Source organism: Acinonyx jubatus, chromosome A1, assembly GCF_027475565.1.
Source record: "Acinonyx jubatus isolate Ajub_Pintada_27869175 chromosome A1, VMU_Ajub_asm_v1.0, whole genome shotgun sequence".
Taxonomy (NCBI): Eukaryota; Metazoa; Chordata; class Mammalia; order Carnivora; family Felidae; genus Acinonyx; species Acinonyx jubatus.
In genome coordinates, this window is record NC_069380.1 from 89,350,432 (window position 1) to 89,376,767 (window position 26,336).

At 39.5% G+C, this 26,336-nt stretch overlaps 1 protein-coding gene across 3 annotated transcripts in view; it reads left to right on the forward strand.

Annotated features, from left to right (window-relative positions):
- The window catches only part of RNF130 (ring finger protein 130), a 135,255-nt gene that overhangs the window by 14,217 nt on the left and 94,702 nt on the right, over positions 1–26,336 (forward strand). For all 3 annotated transcript variants that reach the window (XM_027076944.2, XM_027076943.2, XM_027076945.2), the window contains exon 2: positions 18,503–18,697. In XM_027076944.2, coding sequence (XP_026932745.2) covers positions 18,503–18,697 — 195 coding nt within the window. The remainder of the gene's footprint in view (positions 1–18,502; positions 18,698–26,336) is intronic.

Genomic DNA, 26,336 nt, shown 5'->3' on the forward strand with positions numbered 1-26,336 from the left:
CCCCACTCATTCATATTCTCTCTCTCTCTCTCTCTCTCACAAATAAATAAAGGCTTAAATAAATTTAGTAATTCTTGGGGAAAGTACCAGGATGTCAAGAGGGCATAAACGAGAGAGCTGACCTGGTCTAGGATACTCTGAAGAAATACTAATGCTGAGACTAAAGCATGAGCAGATATTAAGATGGGCAGAGAAAGGAAGACCATTCCAGGCCAGGGAAGCCTATATGAAGACTAAACGGTACAAAAAAACCCTTAATGTGCTGGAGGAAATGAATGGAGGAATTTTGGAGGATAAGGGGGAGAGTGGTACACAGTAGAGGTGAAAAAGCGGGTCAGTACTTACTAGGCTGTGTTAGGATTTTTGACCGTGTCTCAAGAAGAATAAAACTTTTGAAGGGTTTCCTGGTTTGTTTAATGTTTAGTTATGGTAAAACACATAGAATACAAAAGTTACCATCTTAACCATTTTTAAGTGTACAGTTACATGCACTCACGTTGTTGTACAACCAGATCTCCAGAACTCTTTGTTTTGCAGTGCTGTAACTCCCTGTTTCCCCCTCCACCAGTCCCTGGCAACCACCCTTCTACTTTCTGTCTCTGAATTCGACTGCTCTAGGAATCTCAAAGAAGTGGAACCATACAGTATTTCATTTTGCGACTGACTTGTTTCACTTAGCATGATGTCCTCAAGGTCCATCCATGTTGTAGCATGAGTCAGAATTCTGTTAAAGGGTCTTAACCTGAGGAGTGAGATAACCAGAATTTTTTGAATTAACATTTTCGCTGTAACACACACAGAAAAATACGCAATCGTAAGTCTGCAGCTTGGTGAATTACCGTAGTGCACACACTGATATAACCCCAAACCTCGTCAAGAAAGTGAGTATAACCAGCTTCACAGAGTTCTCCAGAAGCCCCCTTTCAGTCACTCACCTCCTCCCTCCGTCCCCAGATTAACACCACAGATTATGCCTGTTTAACTTTGTGTACCTAGATCATGGTACAATTTTTGTGTATTCTTAAAAAAATTGTTTTTTAATGTTTATTTATTTTAGAGACAGAACAGTAGCAGAGGAGGGGCAGAGGGAACTGGAGACAGAATCTGAAGCAGGCTGCAGGCTCTGAGCTGTCAGCACAGAGCCCAGTGCGGGGCTCGAACCCACAAACCACGAGATCATGACCTGAGCCAAAGTCGGACATTTAACCGACTGAGCCACCCAGACGCCCCTTTCCTTGTATTTCTTGTGACTAGTTTCTTTTGCTCACATCACTGATTTGTGAGGTGAACTCATGTTGCTCTATGTAGCAGTTTTGTCAGTGACCCAGTACATGAATATATCATGGTTTATCCATTCTGTTGATGGACACCAGGTTGCCTGCTTTGTGGCTGTTACAATTACTGCTGACATAAACACCTCCTACAAGTCTGGTTACACGTGTAGCATTTTACTGGGTGTGCTTAGGAAGGGAATTACTACCTCCTGCTCAGTTTTCTTTCAGGCCCCGTTTGTCTAAGACAATTCATCATGGTTTCTCCAAAAATCTGTTCCTCCTCCGACGTTTGCTGTTTGAGTCAACAGCACCACCTTCTACCCAGTGTTATGCCAGAAACTCAGACATCTTCTTTAGACCCCCAGCCACCATACCTAATTACTTACCAACTCTTGTTGATCCAGATTCTTAAACATCTCTAAAATGTGTCCATGTCTCCCCACATCAACTGTAATCTATTCTAGTTTCTCATCTAGACTATGGCTTCCTAACATGCTTCCCTGTGTGCACAATTACCTGCTCTAACCTGTTCCCTATAGTATGGGAGCACAGACTTTCTTGGTTGTGCATATACAGGTACCCCCAATATATGTTTTATACTCATGAATGTTGTACCACATTCTTGATGTTCTTTGACATACTATCTTAAGGCCCAGCACTTGGCCTTCATTAGGCCACCTGCTGTAATAAATCTATTCCTAATAGTCTTCAGGTTAATTTCTAACTTTTTGGCTTTCTCTTATAAATCTGATTAGTTGGGTTTTGGAGTTTGGGGGGGGGGTGTTTTTTGGTGTGTGTGTTTTTGGGTTTTTTGGGGGGTGGCTTTTTTCTTTCTTTCTTTCTTTTTTTTGCCCTTTCAGGGTGGCTAAAAAAAGCTTGTACACCAGTAGAAATGTCAGTTCTGCCCAGTGGCTTTACTTTGCAGTTTTTTTTTTTTAAGGCATTTGTGTTATTTGATGAGGGATGATTTATTTAAAAGTAGATGGTCTCATCTGTAAATCCACATAATGCAGCTATTTGACAATACTGTGAAAGCAAACACACATGTGAGGGGAGTCACGGCTATCCTGTTTTCATTTGTGGGATCCTACTCAGGACACCTTCGGTACCATAGGAGACACACAGCATCTGGACGTGGATTGAGAAAAGCAGCCAGTGTTAATCCATAAGGAAACATCGTAAAGCTTAATTTCTTATTCCCTATAACAGGATGATTTTCTTTTGTTAACTCGAGTAAACTTAGGTCAGTAGATACAAGATCAGTACACATACAAAAAGGTAAATTGTGCTTCTCTATGCCAGGAACAATCAATTAGAAAATAATTTTTAAAAAATAGTATTTAAAATGGCATTGGCATTGAAAACTATAAAACATTGTCACAAGAAACTAAAGATCTAAATAAGTTGAAAGACATCCCATATTCATGGATCCAAAGACTTAATATTGTTCATATGGCAATACTCCCCAAATGACCTACAGGTTCAACATAACCCTAAGAAAATACCAGGGGGATTTTTGCAGAGATTGACAAGCTGATTCCAAAATTCATGTGGACCCTGACTAGTCAACACAGTCTTGAAAAAGAACAAGATTAAAAGGATCACATTTCCTGATTTCAAAACCTAACTACAATACAGTGTAGTACTGGCATAGACCTACAGATTAGTGGAATAGAAGTGAGATCAATTGATTGTTTGCAAAGATGCCAAGACAATTCAGTGGGTGAAAAGAATAGTCTTTTCAGCAAAAGGTGCTGAGAAGACAGACTAGCCAATAGGACTGACAAGGAGAGAAAGGGAGCCAAAGAAATGTCCATTATCTTATAAGTTAAGTGGTTAGCTACCACTGACACTGCTGAGGAGAATGTTATGCCCAGGGCTGGAAAATTTCCTTTGCATTTGATGTAAAGCAAAGTGACGAGAAATTTGGAAGAAAGCAACTATATTATTGTGGGGTTTTTGTTTTTTTTTTAAGTTTATTTATTTTAAGAGAGGGAAAGAGTACACAAGTGAGGGAGGAACAGAGAGAGAGGGAGAGAATCCCAAATAGGTTTCGTCCTGCCAGTGCCGATATGGGGCTCGAACCCACGAACCATGGGATCATGAGCCAAAATCAAGAGTCGGACGCTTAGCCAGCTGAGCCACCCAGGCACCCTGCAACTATATCATTTTTAAGTTTGCAAATCCTAGGGCAAAGAAAGCTGGGTAATTACATCTTAATGGGATGGAAGTTTTCTTGAAGAAACCAGCATGCATGCACAAGATATATTAAACAGCAGATTTACTGAAATGAAATGGAAGTATGTAACAGAGAAACCTGTCTTAAGAATCAGCATATTTGCTTTCTGACAGTCTCCACACCCATTTTCAGTGTCCTTTAGCCTTACTGGGATGGTCTTATTCTCAGGTTGTTCTCCTTAATAGAGGAAACAAAAGCAAAAAGGTTTTGAAAATGTTTTCATCCATTATTTTGTTGACCCTGAGCAGTAGACATACTTCTTTTGTTTCTGTCATTATTTGCAGTCTTTAACTCTGGACTTTTTAATTTTTGAAGATAATTTTCTGAGTCTGTACTGTCATCCTACATTTGCCTTTACAGCCCTTGTGTGAGGCTTTCTTAAACTTTATCTTGTGCATTCTTGCTGGTGTCTTCATTTTCTTTCTCATCAGGATGATTTGTAATTACCCAGCTATCTTTGCCCTGGGTTTTACAAACTCTGTGATAATGGGTTGCTTTCTTCCTAATTACTAGTCCCTTCACGTAATGGGTGTGTGTTAGGTTCTGGGTGGCAGTTTCCCCTGGTTCTCCCTAGCCATTATCGTGTTGGAGATGGAATGAATGCTAAGGCAGATCACGAACTTGTCAGATACTAATTTTAGCGGAACAAGATCTCTGCAGTTCTTTGGGTCGTTGGCACCCGTTTGGCCAGTTGATGTAGGTATATTGCCCCCATCAGAGTTTCTTTCCTGTCTCTTAGACACATTCTTGAGTTCTCTTCAGTTGGATTTCCCTATAGGACATCTGTTATCTTGATATAAAATAATCTGCTTCTCCTTTTTTTCCCCCTCTGAATAATAAATAGTTCCTTAGTAAAATATACTTTTCTATTGTTATGGGCCAGTCTCAGGACCCACTTCAACAAGGCTCATTGATTAGTTGTTATTTAAGGTGAACTTTAAAGATTTTTCTTATTACTTATATTTATTTATGGACATCTCAGATTATGAAAACTTTAAATCTCCTGTTCCCATATGTTTTCTCATGTGAGTAGTCTCCCACAATAGGCTTTTGTTCTTTTTTTCTCTGATTGTCCTCCATAGGGACTGTATGATTTTTTTTCGTGTTTCCTACCTCCTTCCTCAGCAGTTAGCTGTTATAGTCCATCATTTCTTTTTTTTCTATAGGGATGAGTCATTTCTTTTAACTCACATACCATTTATTCCAAGGTTAACAGAATCACACAACTAACACCTGTCAAATGTAAGGAATGGTGGGGAACTGTATGGATGAAACTTGCATAAAACAAGGACCCTAAGATGAAATGTTTTTGCTGTAGGAGTTCTTTATATATCTTGCATATTAGCCCCTTATCAGATATTTTCTCCCATTCGAAAGGTTGCTTTTTCATTTTGTTGATGATGTTCTTAGCTGTGCAGCAGCTTTTTAGTTGGATGTAGTCCCACTTGTGTATGTTTGCTTTTGTCGCCTTTACTTTTGTTGTCAGATCCAAAAACTCATTGCCAAACTGACGTCAAGGAAATTACTGCCTGTGTTTTGTTCTAGTTTTATGGTTTCAGGTCGTATGTTCCAGTCTTCAATCCATTTTGAGTTGCTTTTTGTGTTTGGTATAAGATAGAGTCCAGTTTCATTCTTTCACAAGTCACTATCCAGTTTTCCCAGCACTGTTTATCGAAGACACTGGCCCTCCCCTGTTGAACATTAGAGGCTCCTTTGTTGTAAATTAATTGACCATGTATGTGTGGATTTCCGGGCTCTCTACTCGTTTCTGTTGATCTGTGTGTCTACTTTTATGCCAATACTATGCAGTTTTTATTAGTACAGCTTTATAATATAGTTTGAAATTAGGAAGCATCATACTTATAGCTTTATTTGTCTTTCTCAAGATTGCTTTGGCTATTCATGGCCTTTTATGGTTCCATGCAAATTTTAGGGTTAATTCTATTTTTGTGAAAAATGCCCTTAGAATTTTGATGGAGATTTCACTGAATCTGTAGATTGCTTTGGTTACTATGGACATTTTAATGGTATTCTTCCACTCAGAATATCTTTCCATTTATTTGTTTCTTCTTTAGTTTCTTTTATCCATGTCTTATTAATTTCCAGTATATGGGTCTTTCACCTCCTTGGTTAAATTTATTCTTAGGTATTTCATTCTTTTTGATGCAATTGTGAATGGTATTGTTTTCTTAATTTCTCTTTCTAATAATTCATTATTAGTGTATAGAAACACCACAGATTTATCTGCATTGATTTTGTATACTGTGACTTTACTGAATTTGTGCATTAGTTGTAATAATTTTTTGGTGGGCTCTCCAGGGTTTTCTATATATAATGTCATGAGACCATATTACTTCTGGCTTTCAGATTTGGATGCCTCTTATTTTTTTCTTGTGTAGTTGCTCTGGCTAGGAGTCCTAGTACTATATTGTGAATAAAAGCAGTGAGAGTGGACATCCCCATCTTATTTCTGATCTTAAGGGAAAAGCTTTAGGCTTTTCATTGTTGAATATGATAGTAGCTATGGGCTTGTCATATATGGCCTTCATTATGTTGAAGTACATTCCCTCTATACCAATTTTGTTGAGACTTTTTATCATAGATGTTGAATTTTGTCAAATGCTTATTCTGCATCTATTGAGATGATTATATGATCCTCCATTTCATTAATGTGGGGCATCACACTGAGTTGTGGAGGTGGAACCATTATTGTATCCCTGGAATAAATCCCACTTGATCATGACATGTGTTCCTTTTAATGTATTGTTGAATCCATCATTCCTAAGTTTGAAATTATCTTCCAGATAGTCCAGTCTTTGTTAACATTGCCATTGTGTCTGATGGCACTTACTAGAAGTATTGTACCAGAAGAAAGAAGCAATAAATAAAGCAAAAAAGGGGTGCTCCCACATTCTTTACTTTTTCTGCCCAAGGATTAATAATGCCTTCCAGTGTTGCTAACTTTCAGTTATAAGATGAATAAGTTCTGGGGATCTTATGCACAGCATGGTGACCATACCTAATAATACTATGGTGAATACTTGATATTTGCTGAAAAGTAGATCTTAAGTGTTTTCACCAAACACAAAAAAATTAAAAGTAACTATATGAGGTGATGGATATATGAATTAGCTTGATTGTGGTAATTATTTCTCAGTGTATAGGTATATCAGATCATCATGTTGTACACTTTAAATATATATAGATTTTACTTACTATATCTCAGTAAAGCTGAGGGGGAAATAATGCCTTTGGATACTCCCCAGCCCTTGATGGTGTTCTTCCATCTCTCTGTGCCTCAGCAGTGTTGAGGTATAGTCAGTGGCTTTGCTCAGCCTTGGTGGGCTTTTTGGTGGCAGCCAAGAAAACTTAACACTCCATTTCATTTTGTCTCTTAATTGCCCATTTCCTTGCTTGTCAACGGGGATTTCAGCCTGTGTGTTTAGGTAAATGATGATGCTGTTAGGAATTCCTGGGAAGATCACATTTGAGGGGGGAAGATAATGAGTTTGAGATACTCAGTATTCATGGAGAAATGTCTAGTAAGCCATTCAAAATGACAGAATAAAGCATAAGAGAGAGGTTAGATTTGGACGGTACCCGTGTACACGTGATGGTTGAAGCCATGGGAGTGGATGATATTGCCCCGCTGAGAAAAGAGGGCCTAGGGCTGATTCTTGGTGAAACACCTCCAGCTAAGAGACTAGCAGTGGAAAAATGAGAAAGAGTAGGCAGCGAGGTAAGAGGAAAGTGTGATGGATAGGAGTAAAAAAAGAGAGCCTCAAAAAGACTTGTGCTCAATACTATAATGCTTCTGTGAAATGGGGAGTGATGTAGATTAAATAGTTTACATGTCTTTTATACTGTAGTACCACATCTGTGTGAAGATCTAGCCGCAATTTTTTAGTTATTTCGATTTGTAGCATCTCTCTTCCATGAAGTATTTGTTGTATCAGTTGTAATAGAAATTATTTTTGAATATAACTTTGCAGGTAAAGTGATTTGTATTAGCCATCATTTAAAATTGCTCCTAAGATGCTTTTTATTATGTCATGGAGAACATCCAGCAGATATATTTAAGTTGTGAGGATGTGAAAAATAATCAAAATCCATTTGAGATATACAGTAACTAAGTATAGAAGACAAACGATAATGGATAGCTATTGACAATTAAACTTGCTGACAGTTCAACTATGTATGACCCTTCTTGCAATGTTGATTGATATATCCAGCACTCTAGGTGTACAGAAGATAGCTCGTTGTTGCCTTCTTCTTATGACTTGTTGTAAAAATTTGTTTCTTTAGAGTAAATATAACCAAAGTAAAACTTGCCAATTAGAAGAAAAATAAGAAACGCATTTATTTTATTTTTTAAAGATACTAGATTTGAAAGTAAAAAGTAGACACAATAATAGTTGAGAACCTATACAATTAAAAATTTTTTTAGCTCCTCAATATAAGAAGCAGGAGACAATGGAATAATATCTTCAAAGTGCTGAGAGAAAAGTAACTATCTAGAAATTTTTACTAATTAAACTGTCATTCAAAAATGGGATCATATGAAAGATGTTTTCAGATCTTAAAAGACAGGTTTACTTGAAAACCTGACTTTATCTTTAACAGATCCCCAATAAAAGAATATCAAAAGGATGTGTTCTTACTATTCTAATAAGGAAGAAGGAAATGAAACACACAAGGAATAAGTGAGATGTGAGGAGGACTGTGATGGTTAATTTTAAGTGTTACTTTACTGGGCCACGGGGATGCCCAGATAATTTGGTCAAACATTCTGGGTGTTTCTATGAGGGTGTTTTTAGATGAGATTAATTAACATTTAAGTTGGTAGACTGAATAAAACAGATCAAAGCAGATTTGACGCCCTCCAGTGTGGGTGGGCCTCATCCAGTCAGTTGAAGGCCTGAATGAAACAAAAGGGTTTATTTTCCTTCCAGGAAGAGAGGATTCCTCTTGCCTGACTACTTTCAAATTGGGGACTTGGCTTTTTCCTGCCTTTGGACTCAAACCGAAACATTACCTCTCCCTGGGTCTCAAGCTGCTTGACTTTGAACTGGAACCACATCATCACATCCACTCTCTAGCTTGCTGACTTACCCCGCAGATCTTAGAGGACTTGTCAGCCTCCATAATCACATGAGCTAATTCCTTATAATAAATCTCTTTACAAACACACACACATATCTTACTGGTCTGTTTCTCTGGAGATCCCAAACTAACATAAAGGCTGACAAGTATCTGTAGGTAACATTTAATAAGCATTGACTGTATGAAACATTAAATATTAGGGATGGGATAATTAAAGCAAGGTAGAATTGGATGCTGGGTAATTACTCATAAGATGAAATGGGGTGGTTGGAGCTGCATTCTGTAGTAGGTTGAATGGTGGCCTCCCAGAAGAGTTGTCCATGCCCCCGAACCTGTGAGTGTAGAAACCTTATTTGGAAAAATTACATTTGCAGATGTAATTAAATTAAGATCTTGAGATGAGAGCATCCTGCATCACCCAAGTGGGCCTTAAGTCCAACAATAAGTATCTTTAGGGACAGAAATGAAGACACCATCACAGTAGAAAAGGCCATGTGAAGACAGGCAGAGATTGGAATAATGCGGCTACAAGCCAGAGTCACCCAGGGCCACCAGAAGCTGGGAGAGGCAAGGAAGGTTCTCCGCTAAAGCCCTCGGAGGGAACATGATCCTGCCAGAACCCTGATTTCAGACTTCTGTCCTTCACAACTGTACGAGAATAAATTTCTGCTGTGTAAGCCACCAATTTTGTAGGACTTGGTTGTGGTAGCCCTATGAAATTGTTATTCAGGAAGAAAATAGAGATATTGGTTAAATATAAACTCTTTATCAGGTGTACAAGTTAACATTTTAAGAGTGACCTCTAAAAAGTAGAACTTGAGGGGGGCGCCTGGGTGGCTCAGTTGGTTAATTGTCCGCCTCTTGATTTTGGTTCAGGTCACGATCTCAGGATTCCTGGGTTCAAGCCCCATGTCGGGCTCTGTGCAGACAGTGCAGAGCCTGCTTGGGATTCTATCTCTCTCTCTTCCACCCTCCCTCTCCCTCCCCGTTTCTCTCTTTCTCTTTTAAAAATAAACAAAAATTTTTTAAAAAATAAAAAGCAAAACTTGAATATATAAATGGAGGAAAAGAGGAGGAGCAGAGAAAACATGATCAGTGCATTCAGAAGTAGAGGGGAAAGTATAAAAAAAACTTAGGAATAACAGGATAAATGAGAACAAAGTAAAGTAATAGAAACGGATCCAAGTATATCATATAAGTAATATGAATTCACTAAACTTGGCAGCTGAGACTCCTTTTGCAGCCTAGTGAAAAAGAAAACCTTAGGCTGCTTCTCAGAATAGTGGTAAATGCAAAAGTAAGTAGGATTAAAGGAAACCAAGTCTCCTGAAACAGTACTGGTATTCAAAATACTTGTGTGTTCTTATGATCATATTAAGTAACGGATCTAGTGTTAGGTCTGATCATTTTGATTACTATGTTGGGTCTACTAAGTTTAATCTCTACTATGTTTTTGCAGTAACTAATGTAATTGCTGTTAGTTACAGTTAACAGATGTTTTCTTGTCTACATTCATAGATGAAGAAAACGCTAGATTTCATTCCAAGTGTAGCAAAAATAAAGATGATTTTCCTTCATTCGCATTCCATCAGCCTTTTGCGTTCTGCCCACGTGGATCCTTGTCAAGAATCCTTGCTCGACATGTTAGTCTTCCAACAAAGTTCTCCTTTCCCAGATGGATACCACATCCCTTGAGTGAGGGAAAGTGACAAAGGACTGACCTCCTGGCTGCCTCCCTGTGGCAAAGGACTTTCCCAGGGAAGCCTTCTCCTTAGGTTCAGACTTCTTCTTGGTGGGCTTGAGTAGCCAGGCGTGGATCCTGGTGAACTAAGAGAGCCCCTCAGCAGGGATAAAGCCCCAATCTCAACCACTGCTACTTGACATACACAAGAAGTGTGAATGCTCCAAGCAACAAATGCCTGCTTACACTGCATACAAATAGTGTTCTGTGTCAGAACTGGAAGCTCAAAGCTAGGGCCACTTTGAGGGATTCAACACATAACAGTGTTAGGAGGCATCTTGTTCCTTTTGATCCCTCCCCTTTGCCATCTTAGCTTTAACTTGGTCCTAAGATTGTTCCCTCTTTGTCATAAAATGACTGCCAGCAACAGCTAGAGCCACGTTTCCTTATTCACATCCCATGGGAAACAGAGAAAAGGCCTCTCCTCAAATGTAGTTAAGTTCTTCACTTCTCTGTGGCTCATCTTAGACTGCGTGTCAACTTCCCTCCCCCTGGAGCTGGAGCCCAGGTAGATGTTACTGAAAGCATATGGCTCGGCTAGAGGTGATCTGTAGATGCTCCAATTAACAAAGGTTTCTGTTTTTGTTTGGGGGGGGCGGGCAACTAACAGAATGTACTTTGGACCCCAGGACGATCCCATGGTCCTGCCTGGAAGTGAGGCAGAGTAACCTGGAAACAAACAAATCAGACAGTGACAGACTGTCCACCTGCCTACAGAGACTCCCTCCCGCGTCTCCCTCCATGGGAGCCAGTGGAGACCTTCAAGAATGCCTATTAGCTCATTTTTTTAAGTTTTTTTTTTTATTTTGAGAGAGAGAGAGAGAGAGAGAGAGAGAACACACAGAAGCAGGGGAGGGGCAGAGAAAAAAGGAGAGCGAGAATCCCAAGCAGGCTCCATGCTGTCAGTGCAAAGCCCGACACAGGGCTGAAACTCAGGAACCTCGAGATCATGACCTGAGCCGATGTCAAGAATCAGACAGTTAACCCACTGAGCCACACACGTGCCCCACACACGTCTGTTAAATGCTCATTAAATTTGAGACCAGTTTCTGCTTGGAATGGGAGGGGAATAGATCCCTTCCCTGTGTATAATTTTCCATATTTCTCTCCTGATTCTTAGCATGCTGTTGGCCTGATTTAGTTTATATGCTGGAAACTGTGAATTTATATAAGTAAAAAGTGAAAAATAGTTTCTCAGGAAAGGGCTGATTAGCAGAAGATGTTAGTAAACATCCTTGTTCCAGTAAGAAAAAAGTGTACCATCAGTGTAGAAAGAACCTCTAGCCCTTGCGGGGGAGAGGGGGGTCCTAGACCTACATCCAAGTGGTCTGAGTGCTCAGGAGTGTCCACACTGCAGGTGCAGGTGTAGGGAGAGGAGTGAGGAAAGAAGACCAGGAAGGAAGGCTGTGAAAGAGGAGGAGGAGGGCCCTGGGAGCCAGGGCAGGAGAGCGCTCAGCTGAGCTAGATGTTACTGAGAGTCCGTTTGGAGGAGGGCACTGTGTCCCAAGATAGCAGTGCTGAGGTTATTGGTACCTTTCAGGGCACTTCTCATGGAGTGGCTGGATGAAATGTGAGGAGGAATGAGTAGACACTGAGGAGGTGGGAACAGCAGGACAGGCAGCTCTTGACAGCAGTGGCAGCAAATGGGGGTCTTTCAAGAGGTCTGTTTTCTTCTTTATTTTTAAAATGGAAGGGACCAACCAGCAGGTGTAATTGAGAAGAAAAAGAAAATAGGGAATAATCATTAATGTAAGGCTCCTGAGAAATCAAGAAAGTCTAGGGTCCAGATAATTTTTCCCGGCCATTGTGATAACACATCCTACCAGAAAAGAAAAACACTAACAGAACCGCAAGGGAGTGGGGGGAGGGGATAAGAAAATTAGAGTGGATGCAAGGTTTAGAGAAAACACTGAAACGTACAAGTGAGTTAACAGGAAACTAAGACAAAAGGAAAAGCAAAACATTTCAACGAGACCAAACAACCGCTGAAGATCAGTAATGAAAAGATGCTGGATTTAAGTGGAAGTATAGAAATCGTAAGAAAATAAGTTATATCCATGGAAATGGATGAAGGAATGGAAGCGAGACACTTAAATCCAGTAGCTGAACATTAAAAGTTGAGAAACCGGAAGCACAAATAAAGAATTACATGTTATTCTTTGAATCATAAAATTAGAATTTAACGGGGAAATAAGGAAAGACAGGGTAAGAAGTGGGAAATCTGAAGATTAAAGAGATTATAATCTAATGTGGAAATAGGAAACAACCAGAACATACCTGGCCATGGAAACATCTGTATCTAGGGTAACTAATTAGGCTGATTTTTATTTTTACTTCTTTTGCAGGAAGCAGCTGATTGAACATTACACCAGTCAGAACACATGAAACTGCGGTTCCTGGCACAAACTTGTTCTTTGTATCAGTTCTTGCTCAATCTCCCTTTGTCGTTCCTCCATTTCTGCCTTCACCTAGGAGGGTAAATGTCTGCTCTGTGCCAGACATACTAGAGGAGATGCTAAATCTCATCCTGTAGGAGATACTCAGGATAAACAGCCAGCCACTGGTACAGTAGGATATATGTCCTCTCGGGATGCCATGGAGACACAAATAAAGCACCCAACTCAGCCTTAGGAGGCCGGGAGGCAGTTCCGGAGGAGGAACTTCAGCAGAATCCTGAGGTTAGGAGGTCGTCAGCAAGGAAGTGGCGGGATTGGCATTTCAGACAGAGGAAACCAGACACGCAGGCTCTGAGAGCATGAAGCGCACCGGGGTAACTGTGCTGTGCACCCTCCGTCACGTGCCCCATCCCCGCCTGACTCTTAACCACAGCAGCAGGTTGGTGGTCATCAGGCTTGGGAGGAAGCATTACCCCCACACCATAATGTGATGACCACTCTGTCCTAGATGGGGTGTTTGCATTTTCAGTAGACAAGGTCTTACTGAATCAAATGAACCAGGCTTCCTGGGGAAGAGAGATTTTATTTGTTTATTTATTTATTTACTTACTTATTCACAGAACCCTTTAAATATTTACGTACTCTGTGCCAGAATATTCTTCCTCTTTTCCTGTTTCAGACAGGGTCCTCTTTTCAGAATATCTGAGGTTTGCATAGTATGGTCACTTCAGTTATGTATCATCTTGCTTGATTTTTGGGAGAGTTCAGAAGAAGGGCTTATGTCTTTTCTGTTCTTATGCCGGTCACTCCTGCACCCCTTGTTTCTGCTTAGCAGTTTTCCAGGTTTCCATTCAGGCTCTAACTCCCTCGAAACCTTTACCGTCATGTTGCTTTTTACCTTTCCTGGATTTCTAAGCACCTTCATGCTGCTACTTTATACTACCAACCAGTATTGTTGATATTTCTGTGCCAGGCATGCCTCCCCGGTACCTTTAGAGGTTCCTGTAAATTCAAGACTAAAGTGTTTGGTTCTGTCACATTTCGCTTTGGTACTTAACTATGTTGCTGAGCATTTAAGTTATTGTTCGTTGAGGTGAGGATTCCATGATTGTTCCTGTCAATAATTATTTGGTTTTTGTGAAGGAATAAAGAAAAGTCTCATTATTGTTTTTGGATGCAACAGGAAAGATCATACAAAAAAAAACCCTGAAGTTCCATTTCTCTGTAATATAACATTTTTTCAGGTTTATTGAAGTATGACTGACAAAATTGTAAGATACTGTAATACTGTATTTTATATTCTCTGTAATTTCACATTTTCATGATACCTTCCTAAAAGTTTTTCCTGACACGATAACTAATAAATGCAAAGAAGTCAGAGGTGAAGTCTTCTTGTAAATTTGGCAGTTTTAAAAAAAAAAGAAAGAAAATGATTTTGAATTTGTGCAAATTGCTATTGATAAATTTTAATGGTGCCTAATTGCATAGATATTTTATGCCATACTATGTCTTCACTTAATAAATTGCTTCAAGTATAAACAACAACTGGTATTAAATTGTGAAGCAGGGCCACTTAACCAGTTAGTCCTCAGTCCTGGGAAGATGTTCTAGAGCTGTTAACATTTTCACTGTTGAAGTTATTTTGTAATTACAAGAAGGAATAAATAGATAAAATAAGCATGCTACAGTATTAAGTGATTATGAAAACCTCTTAACCTTCTTCTTCTGAATAATGAAAACTCCTTCCTTGAACAGGAACTTGAATATTTAATTCTTGCTTATTGTTGCATATTCTTGCTGATGTAAATGTTTTCAGAGCCTTTTATGGATGATGGTTTGGGTGAATTTAGAGAACAAGGACATTCTTTTGCTCATACAGTCTGTGTTGGACTTTGTTTGGATTGTGAAGTTGTTGGTAGAATCTCTTCTTAGTAGGGATTCCTTAAGAGAATTTTAAAGTTCTCCTTCAGTATGTTTGCTAGATTTTGCTTTGTGGCTGCACCCTTTCCTCTGTCTTTTCAGCCTTGGAAATGGTGACTGTTATTGAAATGCTGATTTTTTTTTTTTTTTTTTGAGAGAGCAGGAGAGGGGCAGAGGGAGAGGGAGAGAGAGAGAGAGAGAGAGAGAGAGAATGAATCCCAATCAGGCTCCATGCTCAGCAAAGATCCCAAGGTGGGGCTTTATACCACAACCCTGGGATCATGACCTGAGCCAAGAGTCAGATGCCCAACCACCAATTGAGCCACCTAGGTGCCCCGAAGTGCTAATCTTCTAAGCAGACAGTGACGCTGTCAGCACAAAGGGGAGAGAGAATGAGACTTGGGAACAGGAGCTGTTATGAGCCAGGGATGTGAGGCAGACATGTGCTGCTAAGCTGTTTGGATTTCACACACATTGGCACAGAAAATCCCCATGGCACCAAACTGATGGAACACTAGGACCAGATAGGATGACGCCCATAAAACTAAAGGAATTTTTTCAGTACTTAAGAATAGAGGAATTAGTATAGCCTTTTTCACATACATAACTCTTGTGAGACTAAAATTTTATTTTATTTTATTTTTTTGTGAGATTAAAATTTTTTAACTCAATCTTTGTAAATAAGTAAAAGTTGAAGATGAGGGGCGCCTGGGTGGCTCAGTCGGTTAGGCATCTGGCTTCGGCTCACGTCGTGATCTCGCGGTTTGTGAGTTCGAGCCCCGCGTCGAGCTCTGTGCTGACAGCTCAGAGCCGGGAGCCTGCTTCGGATTCTGTGTGTCCCTCTCTCTCTGCCCCTCCCCCGCTCATGCTCTGTCTCTCTGTCTCTCAAAAATAAATAAACATTAAAAAAAAAAAAGTTGAAGATGAGATCATTGAACCTGGGACAGTTGCTCAGCTAGTAAGTAAGCTGATCTAGAATGTGGACCCCACATCTTGCTGATTTCACGACCATCTTGTGTCTTCCTTGTTCCACTGTGAATACGTGTACAATCATAGGGAAGATGGGATAAGCTACAGAAAAGTGAATATTTTGCTGAAGACGGGAATACAGATCTTTTTAGCTATTCCTGATTCTGCACTTCCTTTCAGGGTTTGTGCAGCAGCATGTCTTGAAGCATTATAAATGAAACACTTAAAACCAGGTCTGTTACTGCTCTCTATTTGGATATAGTGTTGGAAGTTATCCCAAGACAGTGAGGTTATCATGGTTATCATAACACATAGCCTAAATGCTTGTGTTTTAAGGCCACATCCTTATCTGGGAAACAGATACCACTGTGGGTAAACAGTCTGTTTCAGGATTTCAGAGTTTCACGATGCCTTGACTGTGCCTCTCAATAGTTAACTACTAAAATTGTGATACAGGCTCTTTTGCATCCACTTAATTTGAGAAAGGACTAAAGTTTCTGAGTACAGAAATTGTCTAAGCAGAAGGGTGGTAGTTGTCAACGATATATATCATGACATCATGAAATCATTGATCTCTCACTGTATTAGGACACCTTTGGTAGCAAGTACACTTTCACTGCGATCCTTCACCATGATAATAAGAGACTTTCAGGAAAGATATTCTGTAAACAGGAATGATAGGTGTACCATTTCTCTGAAGTTAGTGACACCTCTACATTTTACAGCTCAGTGTAAATGTTTCATTTCTTTTGCTAAGTAGTGTGCTTCTGGGGTGTAGAAAGCAAATATTTCCCCACTGTGTCATCTTTTCATACAGTTTATTACTGGTTAATACTGAGTTAATAGTTTTATTACTTATTTGCTTTTAGTGTTACCCTTTTGTCATCTCCCCGCCAGCCAGTGCAATACTGATAGTGACTGACTCCAAGAGGCCTAGGGCCTGCCATCCTCTGGCACTGCGTGTGGTGGTCTGCAAACTTTACCTTTGTGACTTCTTTCCCCTCTCTGGACCACTCTTCCCTTTCACTGTAACCTATTAGAAATGTGAGGATGGGTAGTGGGAAAAGCAGCCAGGGGTGGCTTCTTAAGATTTGCAAAGGGTGGCAGAGCTCTGATGACCAAATTGTGGAGCTCAGCCTGACACGTTCCAGTGTACTTCCAGGTATCTGAAACAAACTCTTCCCCCAAATCCACAACAATGGCCGTGTAATTATAATTAATTAGTCCCAAGTAGTCTTGGTGTCTTCATGTATCTTGTTGGATGGGTGGAGGTAGTAAAGTTAATACAGTAAAACCTTGGTTTGCGAGCATAATTCATTCTGGAAATGTGCTTGTAGTCCAAAGCACTTGCATATCAAAGCGAATTTCCCCATAAGAAATCATGGAAACTCAGATGATTTGCTCCACAACCTAAAAATACTCATATGAAAATTATTGCAGTGCTGTAATATAATGTAAAATAATAAAGAAAATACAAAGTATAAAGAAAAATACATAAATTAACCTGCACTTACCTTTGAAAACCTTCGTGGCTGGTGTGAGGGAGATGAGAGAGGAGGGTTTATTATGTAGGGTGACTTTCACTATCACTCACGGAATCAGTGCTATCTGTTGGCTCAATGGAATCTTTTTCTGCATGGGAGCCATTGTATATGCTTGCACGGATGCTGACTACAAGTACAGTATTAATAAACGCTTGTCATGTACTGTATTTAATCTAACTGGCAATAAGGCAGCAGAAGAAAGGGTCTATATTTGCAGGCAGCCTGACCTAGAATGAAGCAAAGCATTCCTAAGCTTGCTCTTGTATGGAAAAGCAAAGGACTGTCCATAGGTACTTCCTTTGAAGTGACAAAAAATACACTAGGGCCAGTTGTGGGCACCTTGTAACATTCTGAAAAATCACTGATATTTGCCAAACACCGTGGCCTGAGACTGAGCATCCGAGCATGGGAGACCATCACCCACAATCCCTCAGAGCGAGAGAGAGAGAGAGAGAGAGAGAAGAACCAATGGCTCAGGTGTGATCATGTGATATTCAGTATCATGTACTACTCGTTGTGCAAGACATCACCCATTTATCCAGTTAAAATTTATTAGAAATGTTTGCTCATCTTGTGGAACACTCACAGAACAACTTACAATCCAAGGTTTTACTGTATATATATCTTAGTATGGAATTGTAATTTTTACCAGTAAATGTAAGAGGAATAATCTATTCTAGTTTCTAGTTTCATATTATTTTCAAATACAAGCCAAAACTTACTTTTTCTAATTTTCTTAGACACTTATTAAGAAATTTGTTCAAACATGTTTGAATTTTCAACAAGACCACTTGGTAACTGAAACAAAGTTCAGTTTGGCCTCATTTACCTCAAGCAAAATCAGTCTCTCTCTCTGCGGCGTGGAGGTGGTGTGGGGGGAGAGGGTGTAGGGGAGGGGGTGTGGAGTGAAGAGTAGATGTGACGAAAGCAGAATTCGGGGTAGATTAGTCACCTTGGTGTTGGGATTTCTGTGTCTGCTTTTTCTTCCTCCTCTCTTCACCAGCGTACCCTGGGCATTATCAGTCTTTTTTACCTTTGTCAGTCTCTGAAGTTACACAGAATTTTTCAGGGTTTTAATTTGCACCACGGTTAACATCTCAATGGAGCATCTCTCTCCTTGTACAGATACGGATGCAGGTTCATTGTATTGTCCTTCATGGCTATATTCATAGCTCTGTTGACAGTGAGCTGCTTGAAGTGCCTTGGGTATCCAGAAGATTTGGGGGAACAGTTGAGCACTTTGATAAAGATCGATTTTATTTATCCTTACTTGAGAAAAAAATTAATGTTTTTTTTTTTTTTCCTTTTCTGTTTAGTTGCTGATCATCTGGGCTGTGATCCTCAAACACGGTTCTTTGTCCCTCCTAATATCAAACAGTGGATTGCCTTGCTGCAGAGGGGAAATTGCACATTTAAAGAGAAAATATCACGGGCTGCTTTCCACAATGCAGTGGCCGTGGTCATCTACAATAATAAATCCAAAGAGGAGCCTGTTACCATGACTCATCCAGGTAAACAAAACCGGGGGGGTGTGAGTTTTGTTTTTCCTTCTAGATATTAGTGCGTTGTGGGTAAGCATTCTACCACCGCTGAATCCACATCATTTACAACATCATTCTATGGTTATATTCATTTTTTTATGTTCATTTTTGGTATTATTGTTTATTTATTGAGATGCATGTCTTTTTCCTTTAGTTGAATCCTTTTCTTAAATAATGACAACAGAGTCTGTAAAACTTGCACTTACTACGTAACTGGTTGTGACTAAATTCTTAGTCATTTTACATTTCTACATTCCACTTGATAATTTTGAAAAATAACATGTATTCTATTCAGAATCACTTGTCCAGGTTATGTCATGGACTCCCAAGGATTACCTCTTCGAGAAGGATGCTTTTTATCTTACCAGGATAAATGTTGAGACTGATTCAGCGATTAGCATTACTACAGTAGAAACGGTGTTTCTTCGTTTCTAATGTAACTGCTTTAATAACAGTAGTTGCAATTTATTGAGCACTTACTATACATATGCCAGGCAGTGGACTATAAGCTTTGGGGGGCGGGGGGATGTTTTATAATAGACTTTATTCTTTACAGCAGTTTTGTGTTCCCAGCAAAATAGTGGAAAGTACAGAGATTTCCCACACAGCCCCACACGTAAAGAGCCTCCCCCACTATCGACACCCCAGCCAGAACAGTACATTCATTACAGTCAGTGAGCCTGCATTGACTTATTATAATCACCCACAGTTCCTGGTTTACTTTGGGGGTCACTTCGGCTGTTCTCCATTCTGTGGGTTTGGACAGATATGACATGAATCCATCATTATGGTATCATACAGAGTATTTTCACTTCCCTAAAGATCCTCTGTGCTCTCCCTATTCATCCTTCCCCCCATCTTCCTACTTCCCCACCCCTGGAAACCACTGTTTTTTGTGGGTTTTTTTTGTTTTTGTTTTTGTTTTTGTTTTTTTTTACTATTTCCATAGTTTTGCCTTTCCAGAATGTCTTATAGTTGGAATTATACAGTGCATAGCCTTTGCAGACTGGCTTCACTTAGTATTATACATTTAGGTTTCCTCCATGTCTTTTCATGGCTTGATAGTGCATTTTTTGAGTGCTAAATAACATTCCGTTTTCTTTTCTTTATACTTTTTTGTTTAATGGTTTATTTCTGAGAGAGAGACAGAGACAGAGAGCGATTAGGGGAGAAGCAGAGAGAGAGGGAAACAGAATCCAAAGCAGGCTCCGGGCTCCAAGCTGTCAGCACAGAGCTGAACCCATGAACTATTGAGACCATGACCTGAGCCAAAGTCGGACACTTAACTGACTGAGCCACCCAGGCACCCCAATAATATTGCATTTTCTAGATATACCACAGTTTATCTCTTCACCTCCTGAAGAACATCTTGGTTACTTCCAAGTTTTGGCAGTTATGAATTAAGCTGGTATAAACATTTGTGTGCAGATTTTGTGTGAGCCTAAGTTTTCACATCCTTTGGGTAGATAGTAAAGAGTGTGATTGCTGAGCTGTATAGTAGAAGCATGTTTCATTTTGTAAACCGCCAAACCATCTTCCCCAGTGGCTGTACCATTTTGCGCTCCCACCAGCAGTAAATGAGAGCTCCTGCTGTTCCACATTGTTGCCAGCATTTGGTGTGACCAGTGCTCTGGATTTTTTGCCATTCTAATAAGTTGTTTTAATTTGTGTTTCCCTGCTGACATATTATATGGAGCTTTTTAATACATATTTTCTTAGTCCTCACCATAACTGCATGGTGCAGGTACTCTCCCATCTTACACATCAAGAGAATTGGCAACAGGAGGGAGACTGAGCATAGGTCCGCCAGTGGTCTCTGATCTCTTAAAGTTGAAACCTAGATGAAGTTGAGTTCTGTATTCATAAGTATTTTAATTTTTTTTTTATTTTTGAGAGAGAGAAAGAGAGAGAGAGAGAGAAAATGAATGAGTGGGGGAGGGGCAGAGAGAGAGGGAGACACAGAATGTGAAGCAGGCTCCAGGCTGTCAGCACAGAGCCTGACATGAGGCTCGAACTCACGGACCATGAGATCATGAGATCATGACCTGAGCCAAAGTCGGATGCTCAACCAACTGAGCCACTGAGGCGCCACTGTGTTGATAAGTATTTTAAAGGTAAATGACTTAAAGAATTAACTTTTAATCATATCATCATGTAATCAATTTTAGACCATTACCTTTCAAAGGCGTCCTCATCCTCACTGAGAGTCACCTTTTGTGTGTATTTTGATAGAGTAATGAGATGGATTTAAATTTCATTCTGTGATTTTTCTTCCTTTCAGGTTAAACCTTTTAGGACTGTATTTTTTGTAGTTGCAAAACTGACACATGCTCACTGCAGAAAAACTGAAATTGTAGGAAAGCATAAGTAATGAAATCGCAAGAATGAGTGATTTTCACTCTCCAGAGATCTCTGGAGACCTGTAACTTTTAATTTCTTCAGGGAAACCAAAAGGAGATTAAGGGCCAGTCTTATTCAGCTGGCCATCTGTGTGGGAACTCTGGACTAGAGACAGTGGCTTTTCTGCTCTGGGCCTCAGAGCAGGTGCCAGTTTGTTCTCCTTGGCTGTTTCAGAGTCAAGAAAAACTATTTGAAATTTTGGACCTGATCATTCCATACTGACTTCTTACTGAAAACATGGAGAAAAATGGAGAGGGAGAAACTCATCTGAGCAAAATATATTTTTCTTTTCTGGTGATGTTATTTTACATATGCAAAACTGCAGAGAAGTAGCTAGAACAAGTCTTTCTCAAATATGAGATCTGAGGATTATAAGAGAAGAAATTGATACCCTTTTTTATTTTTTAAATGATTTTTGTTTTAAAAAGGAAGGAAGCCTGTATAAATTAGCACAGATTTCCATCTGTGTTCCCTTGAAACGTAAGTTAATTCATATATGTTTGTAGATGACCCATGGCAGAAAAAAGGTAAATGGTAAAATAAATTTAGGAAAATGCTTGAAATGTAGTCTACTTGTAGTGGCTCCTGGTAGACATTCTGAGGCCTCTGAGGAGTGTTAGAGTTAAGAACTTGTTCTACCTAGATTAATCTGTGATTTCCCAAACTTACTTAACCATGTAATCCTTTTATTACAGCTTAGGGTATCATAGCACAGGTAGGGAAATTTAGGGCTAGAGTTTGTGGATATATTCTTAGGAAATGGAACCTTGATGAGGCAAATGGAATAAAAGTAGATGTATGAGCAGTAAGAAATGGCTTCATGTTCTAATTAGACACCTAAAAAATCAGAGTAAGGTGGGAAAGTAAATTGGTACAATACTTCAGAGAGAAATTTGGCATTACGTGATATTGCTAAAGAATGCATATATTGTGATACAGTAATTTCATGCCTATATACATACTCTAGAGTATTTTTCAGTACTTCAGTGTACGATAGACCACCTGGGCATTTCGTTAAAATGCAAATTCTGATTCAGCATATCTGGGGTACAGCCTGACATTCTGTATTTTTAACAAATTTCCAGGTGATGCTAATGCCTCTAGTCCACAGATCTTGCTTTGAGAAACAAGGAAGTGAAAACAGGAAACCTAGGTTTTAGTCCCAAATTTCCCACTGACTTGCTCCGTGACATAGGACAAGTTGCTTCCTGTCTGGGAAGGCCTCTTGTGACTCTAAACCTAGATTCTATGAAAGGCCATGCATCCCCAGTGTGAAGGATAACCACTGTTTATCCTTCTTAGGAGATCTCCCACTTTCTACCTCCAGCCGTGTGGGAGCCAGTGGGAGATTTCACATAGTTACACAAACATTCACAGTCCCTCTCTGTCATCCTCTTGTTACTCTGGATATGTGCATGGGAAACAAACAAGAGTATTCATAGCAGCATTGTAACAGCAAAGTACTGGAAACACCCAGATGTCCATCACAGGAGAACAGTGATTATGGCATATTTGTATAGCAGTTAACTGTCAGTGAATTAAAGCCACATGTATTTATATGTATAAATGCCCAAAACACAATAATGAGCAAAAAAGAGTAAGTTGTAGAATATGTACAAATAGCATTTGAATGTTAAAAAAATGCAAGATAGCAGTTGCCATATACGCATGTATATAGGTATGAAATAGCAAAAACACACATTAGATTAGCAAATACCAAATTTGGGGATCATGGTTCTTTCCGGAGAGGGAAATGTAAGTAGGATCAGGGAGAATAATGAGGTTCAGACATATCTGTAATGTGTCACTTCTTAAGCTGAGGGTTGAGTACAGAGATATTCATTGTATTCTCTATAATTTTTTGGTTTTTGAAATCTGTCACAATAAAATTCCTAAGAAAGAAAAGCTCTATAAAGGATCAAAAGGTAAATAGAAGGGTGGCATTTCTGGCTGTGACCAAGTGAGGAGATCAGCAAATTTTCTTAAAAGAAAGCAAGTATACAACTGAACAGAACTGACAGAAGCATCCACTTCAGTGTTCTGGAAATCAGCCAGAGGCATACAACGATCTGAGGCACGTTTATGTTTTGAAAAACTGCCAAACTTTGGGTAAGAACAATGGGAAGCTGTGGTGTTTGGCCAGGGGCTGCTTCCCACACTCCCCAGGCTATGCTGCATGGAGTTTCTGCCAGAGTGGAGTGAGTGGCAAGATCTGATAGCTTGCTCTGCAGGGACGGAAAGGTGGGTGATACGCATGCCTGACCTGTTGTCCTTGGAAGTGACTTTGTGGGGACAGGGAGATAGAGAAAGGCCAGTATCTGTCTCTCCCAGCCCAAGGTTGTACCTAGCTGTGTTCTTGCCTGAGACCATACGCTCCGTGGTGACCACTGATTTGGAGCTGTTTACACTCCTGTATGACCCTGAGACTATGATGTGCACACACATAGGAGACTCAGAAGGGACCTATAGAAGTAACCCAGGCAGGATTGGAAGTGGCCAGAACTTTGAACTTTCTCTCCTGACAACCAGATCCATTAGCAGATGACAGAAGCCTGACTAATTTGAGATGTTTGAGTACCACCTGTGTCCAGGAACTGGCTGACAGCTAGTTTCTATGAGACACAGTGGCAGTCCTTAGGAAGCTAGTCTAGAGAAGAAGGAAGAAAAGAATATTGAAAAAATATGAAACTGAGCAGAGACATCAGTGGCTGTGCACCAGAGAGGAAGTATATTTCACAGGTGTGGCCCAGTAACGTTACTAAACAAAACGAGCAAACAAGACAACAACAGCAACCTTAAAGGCAAAAAAAGATCAGAATTCAGAGTTGCAACAGTATATTGTCTGAAATGTCTTGTTTCATAATGTTAGCATAAAGATGACAGGCTGTGCAAAGAAGCATGAAACTGCAGTTCATTCTCAGAGTCTGCATAACCTGCCTCTGTGTTCCCAGCTGTGAACTTAGTAGACGCAGACCTCAAAGGGATTAATGTTAAGTATGCTCAAAGAAGTAAAGGAAAACATGATAACAGTGAATGGCACCAATGAGCCAATGCATAGAGACTCTCCATAAAGGATGTAAAACTTACCAAAAAGAGCCACGTAGAAATCATGGAATTGAAGAGTATGATTTTGGAAATGAAAAACCTCACTCGAGGACTTGAGCAGCAGATTCAAAATAGCAGAAGAAAGAATCCGTGAGCTTAAAGATAGAGCAATAGAGATTATCCACTCTGAAGAACAAGTTGTAAAAAAAATTTTGAAGAAAATGAACAGAAGCTCAAAGGCCTGTGGGACCCTCTCCCAGAGGAGAGGAGAGAAAGTGGCAGGAAGAAATATTTCAAGAATTAATAACTGAAAACTTTCCAAATACGATGTTTTGTAGAAATTGTTAAGAGAGTCCTCAAATTCAGAGTCCTTAGGGTAGCCCAGATAATTTTGAAGAACAACAACGATGTTGAAAGGCTTCATGCTACTTGATTTAAAAACTTCAGTAATCCTAGGGCATTGCGGCATTGGTGTAAAGGATAGGCATTTAGACCAATGGATCTGAATTGAAAGTCTAGAAGTAAAATCCTTCTTTTATACTCCATTGCTTTTCAGCAAAGGTGCCATGACATTTTGGTGGGGAAGAGATAGTCTTTTCAGCAGGTGGTGCCAGAACAGTTGTTTGCCAGATGCAAAAGACAAAAAGGAACTAAGACCTTTACCTTATACTGTATAAAAGTTACCTCACAATAGTTATTAGACAAAATGTAAGAAGTAAAACTATATACACTTGTACAAGAAATCATAGGAGAAAGTCTTTGTGATTTGGGACAGAAAGTTCTTACTCAAAAAGCACTATCCATAAAAGACAAAAACAGTGTTAGTCATCAGAAGTAAAATACCTTGTTATTCAGAAGACACCATGAAGAAAATGAAAAGACAAGCCGCAAACTGGGAGAAAAGATTTCTGACTCATAGATCTGATAAATGATTGGTATATGAAGAACTCATAAATTGATAACAAGACAACCTAATTTTACAACAGGCAAAGGATTTAATGATTAACCATTTCATTATTCATTAGAAAACAATCAAAACAACAAACAACAATGAGATGTTATTTCATACCTCTAGAATGACTATAATAAAAAAAGTCAGATATTACCACGTTTTATTGAGGATGTGGGTAAACTGAAACCCTCATGTATTGTTGGTAAGAATGTGAAATAGTACAATCAGTTTGGAAGACAGTTTGTCAGGGTTTTTTTTTTTTTTTAAGTTAAGCATAAATTTACCATATGACTCTGCAGTCCTGCTCCCAGGAATCTACCCAAGAGAAAAGAAAACAATGAAATATCCACACAAAAACTTGTACGTGAATACTCATTGCATTATTTACAATAGCTAAAATAGTGGAAACAATGCTAATGTTCATCAGCTGGTGAGTAGAGAAGCAAAACATGGCATATGCATAGAACAGAATACAGTTCAGCAATTAAATGGCATTAACTACAGATACCTGCAACAACAATAAGTCTCAAAAGCATTATGCCACATGAAATGCATGTATTACGCATATAGCGTGATTTCATTTACGTGAAATGTCTAGAAAAGTCACAAAGAGACAGAAGCTGCACAGGTCAGTGGATGCGTGGGTTGGGGGCTGGGTGTGAAGATTAACCATTTGGGCATGAGGGAACTTTTGGGGATAATAGAAATATACTAGAACTAAGTTGTGGTGGTGGTTGCACACCCCCATAAATTTACTAAAACCATCGAATTTACACTTTACAAAAAGTGGATGTGATGGCATGTAAGTTATACTTCATTCAGCTGTTGTTCAAAAGTTCAGGGGTGCCTGGCTGGCTCAGTCAGTGGAGCGTGTGACTCTTGATCTCAGGGTCATGAGTTTGAGCCCCACATTGGGTGTAGACATTTAAAAAAAAAAAAGTGTAATGCAGGCTAAAGTTCAGAAGCAACACAAAGATTCTTAAACTGGAAGTTTTCTTTGAGTTGTACGCCCTTACGTATTCTTACTTTGAGAAACTTACAGCAAGTATTCATGAGGTGATCTCTTGTGACTTTGGTTCTCATTTTAAGTATTTAGGGTAGGACATTAAAGAGCATATAAGGATAGAATGATATTAAAATGCAAGCAATTAAAATGTGAAAATAAAGACAGTCACTTTGCTTAAGTAGAGACATGCTAAGTGCCTGTGTGTT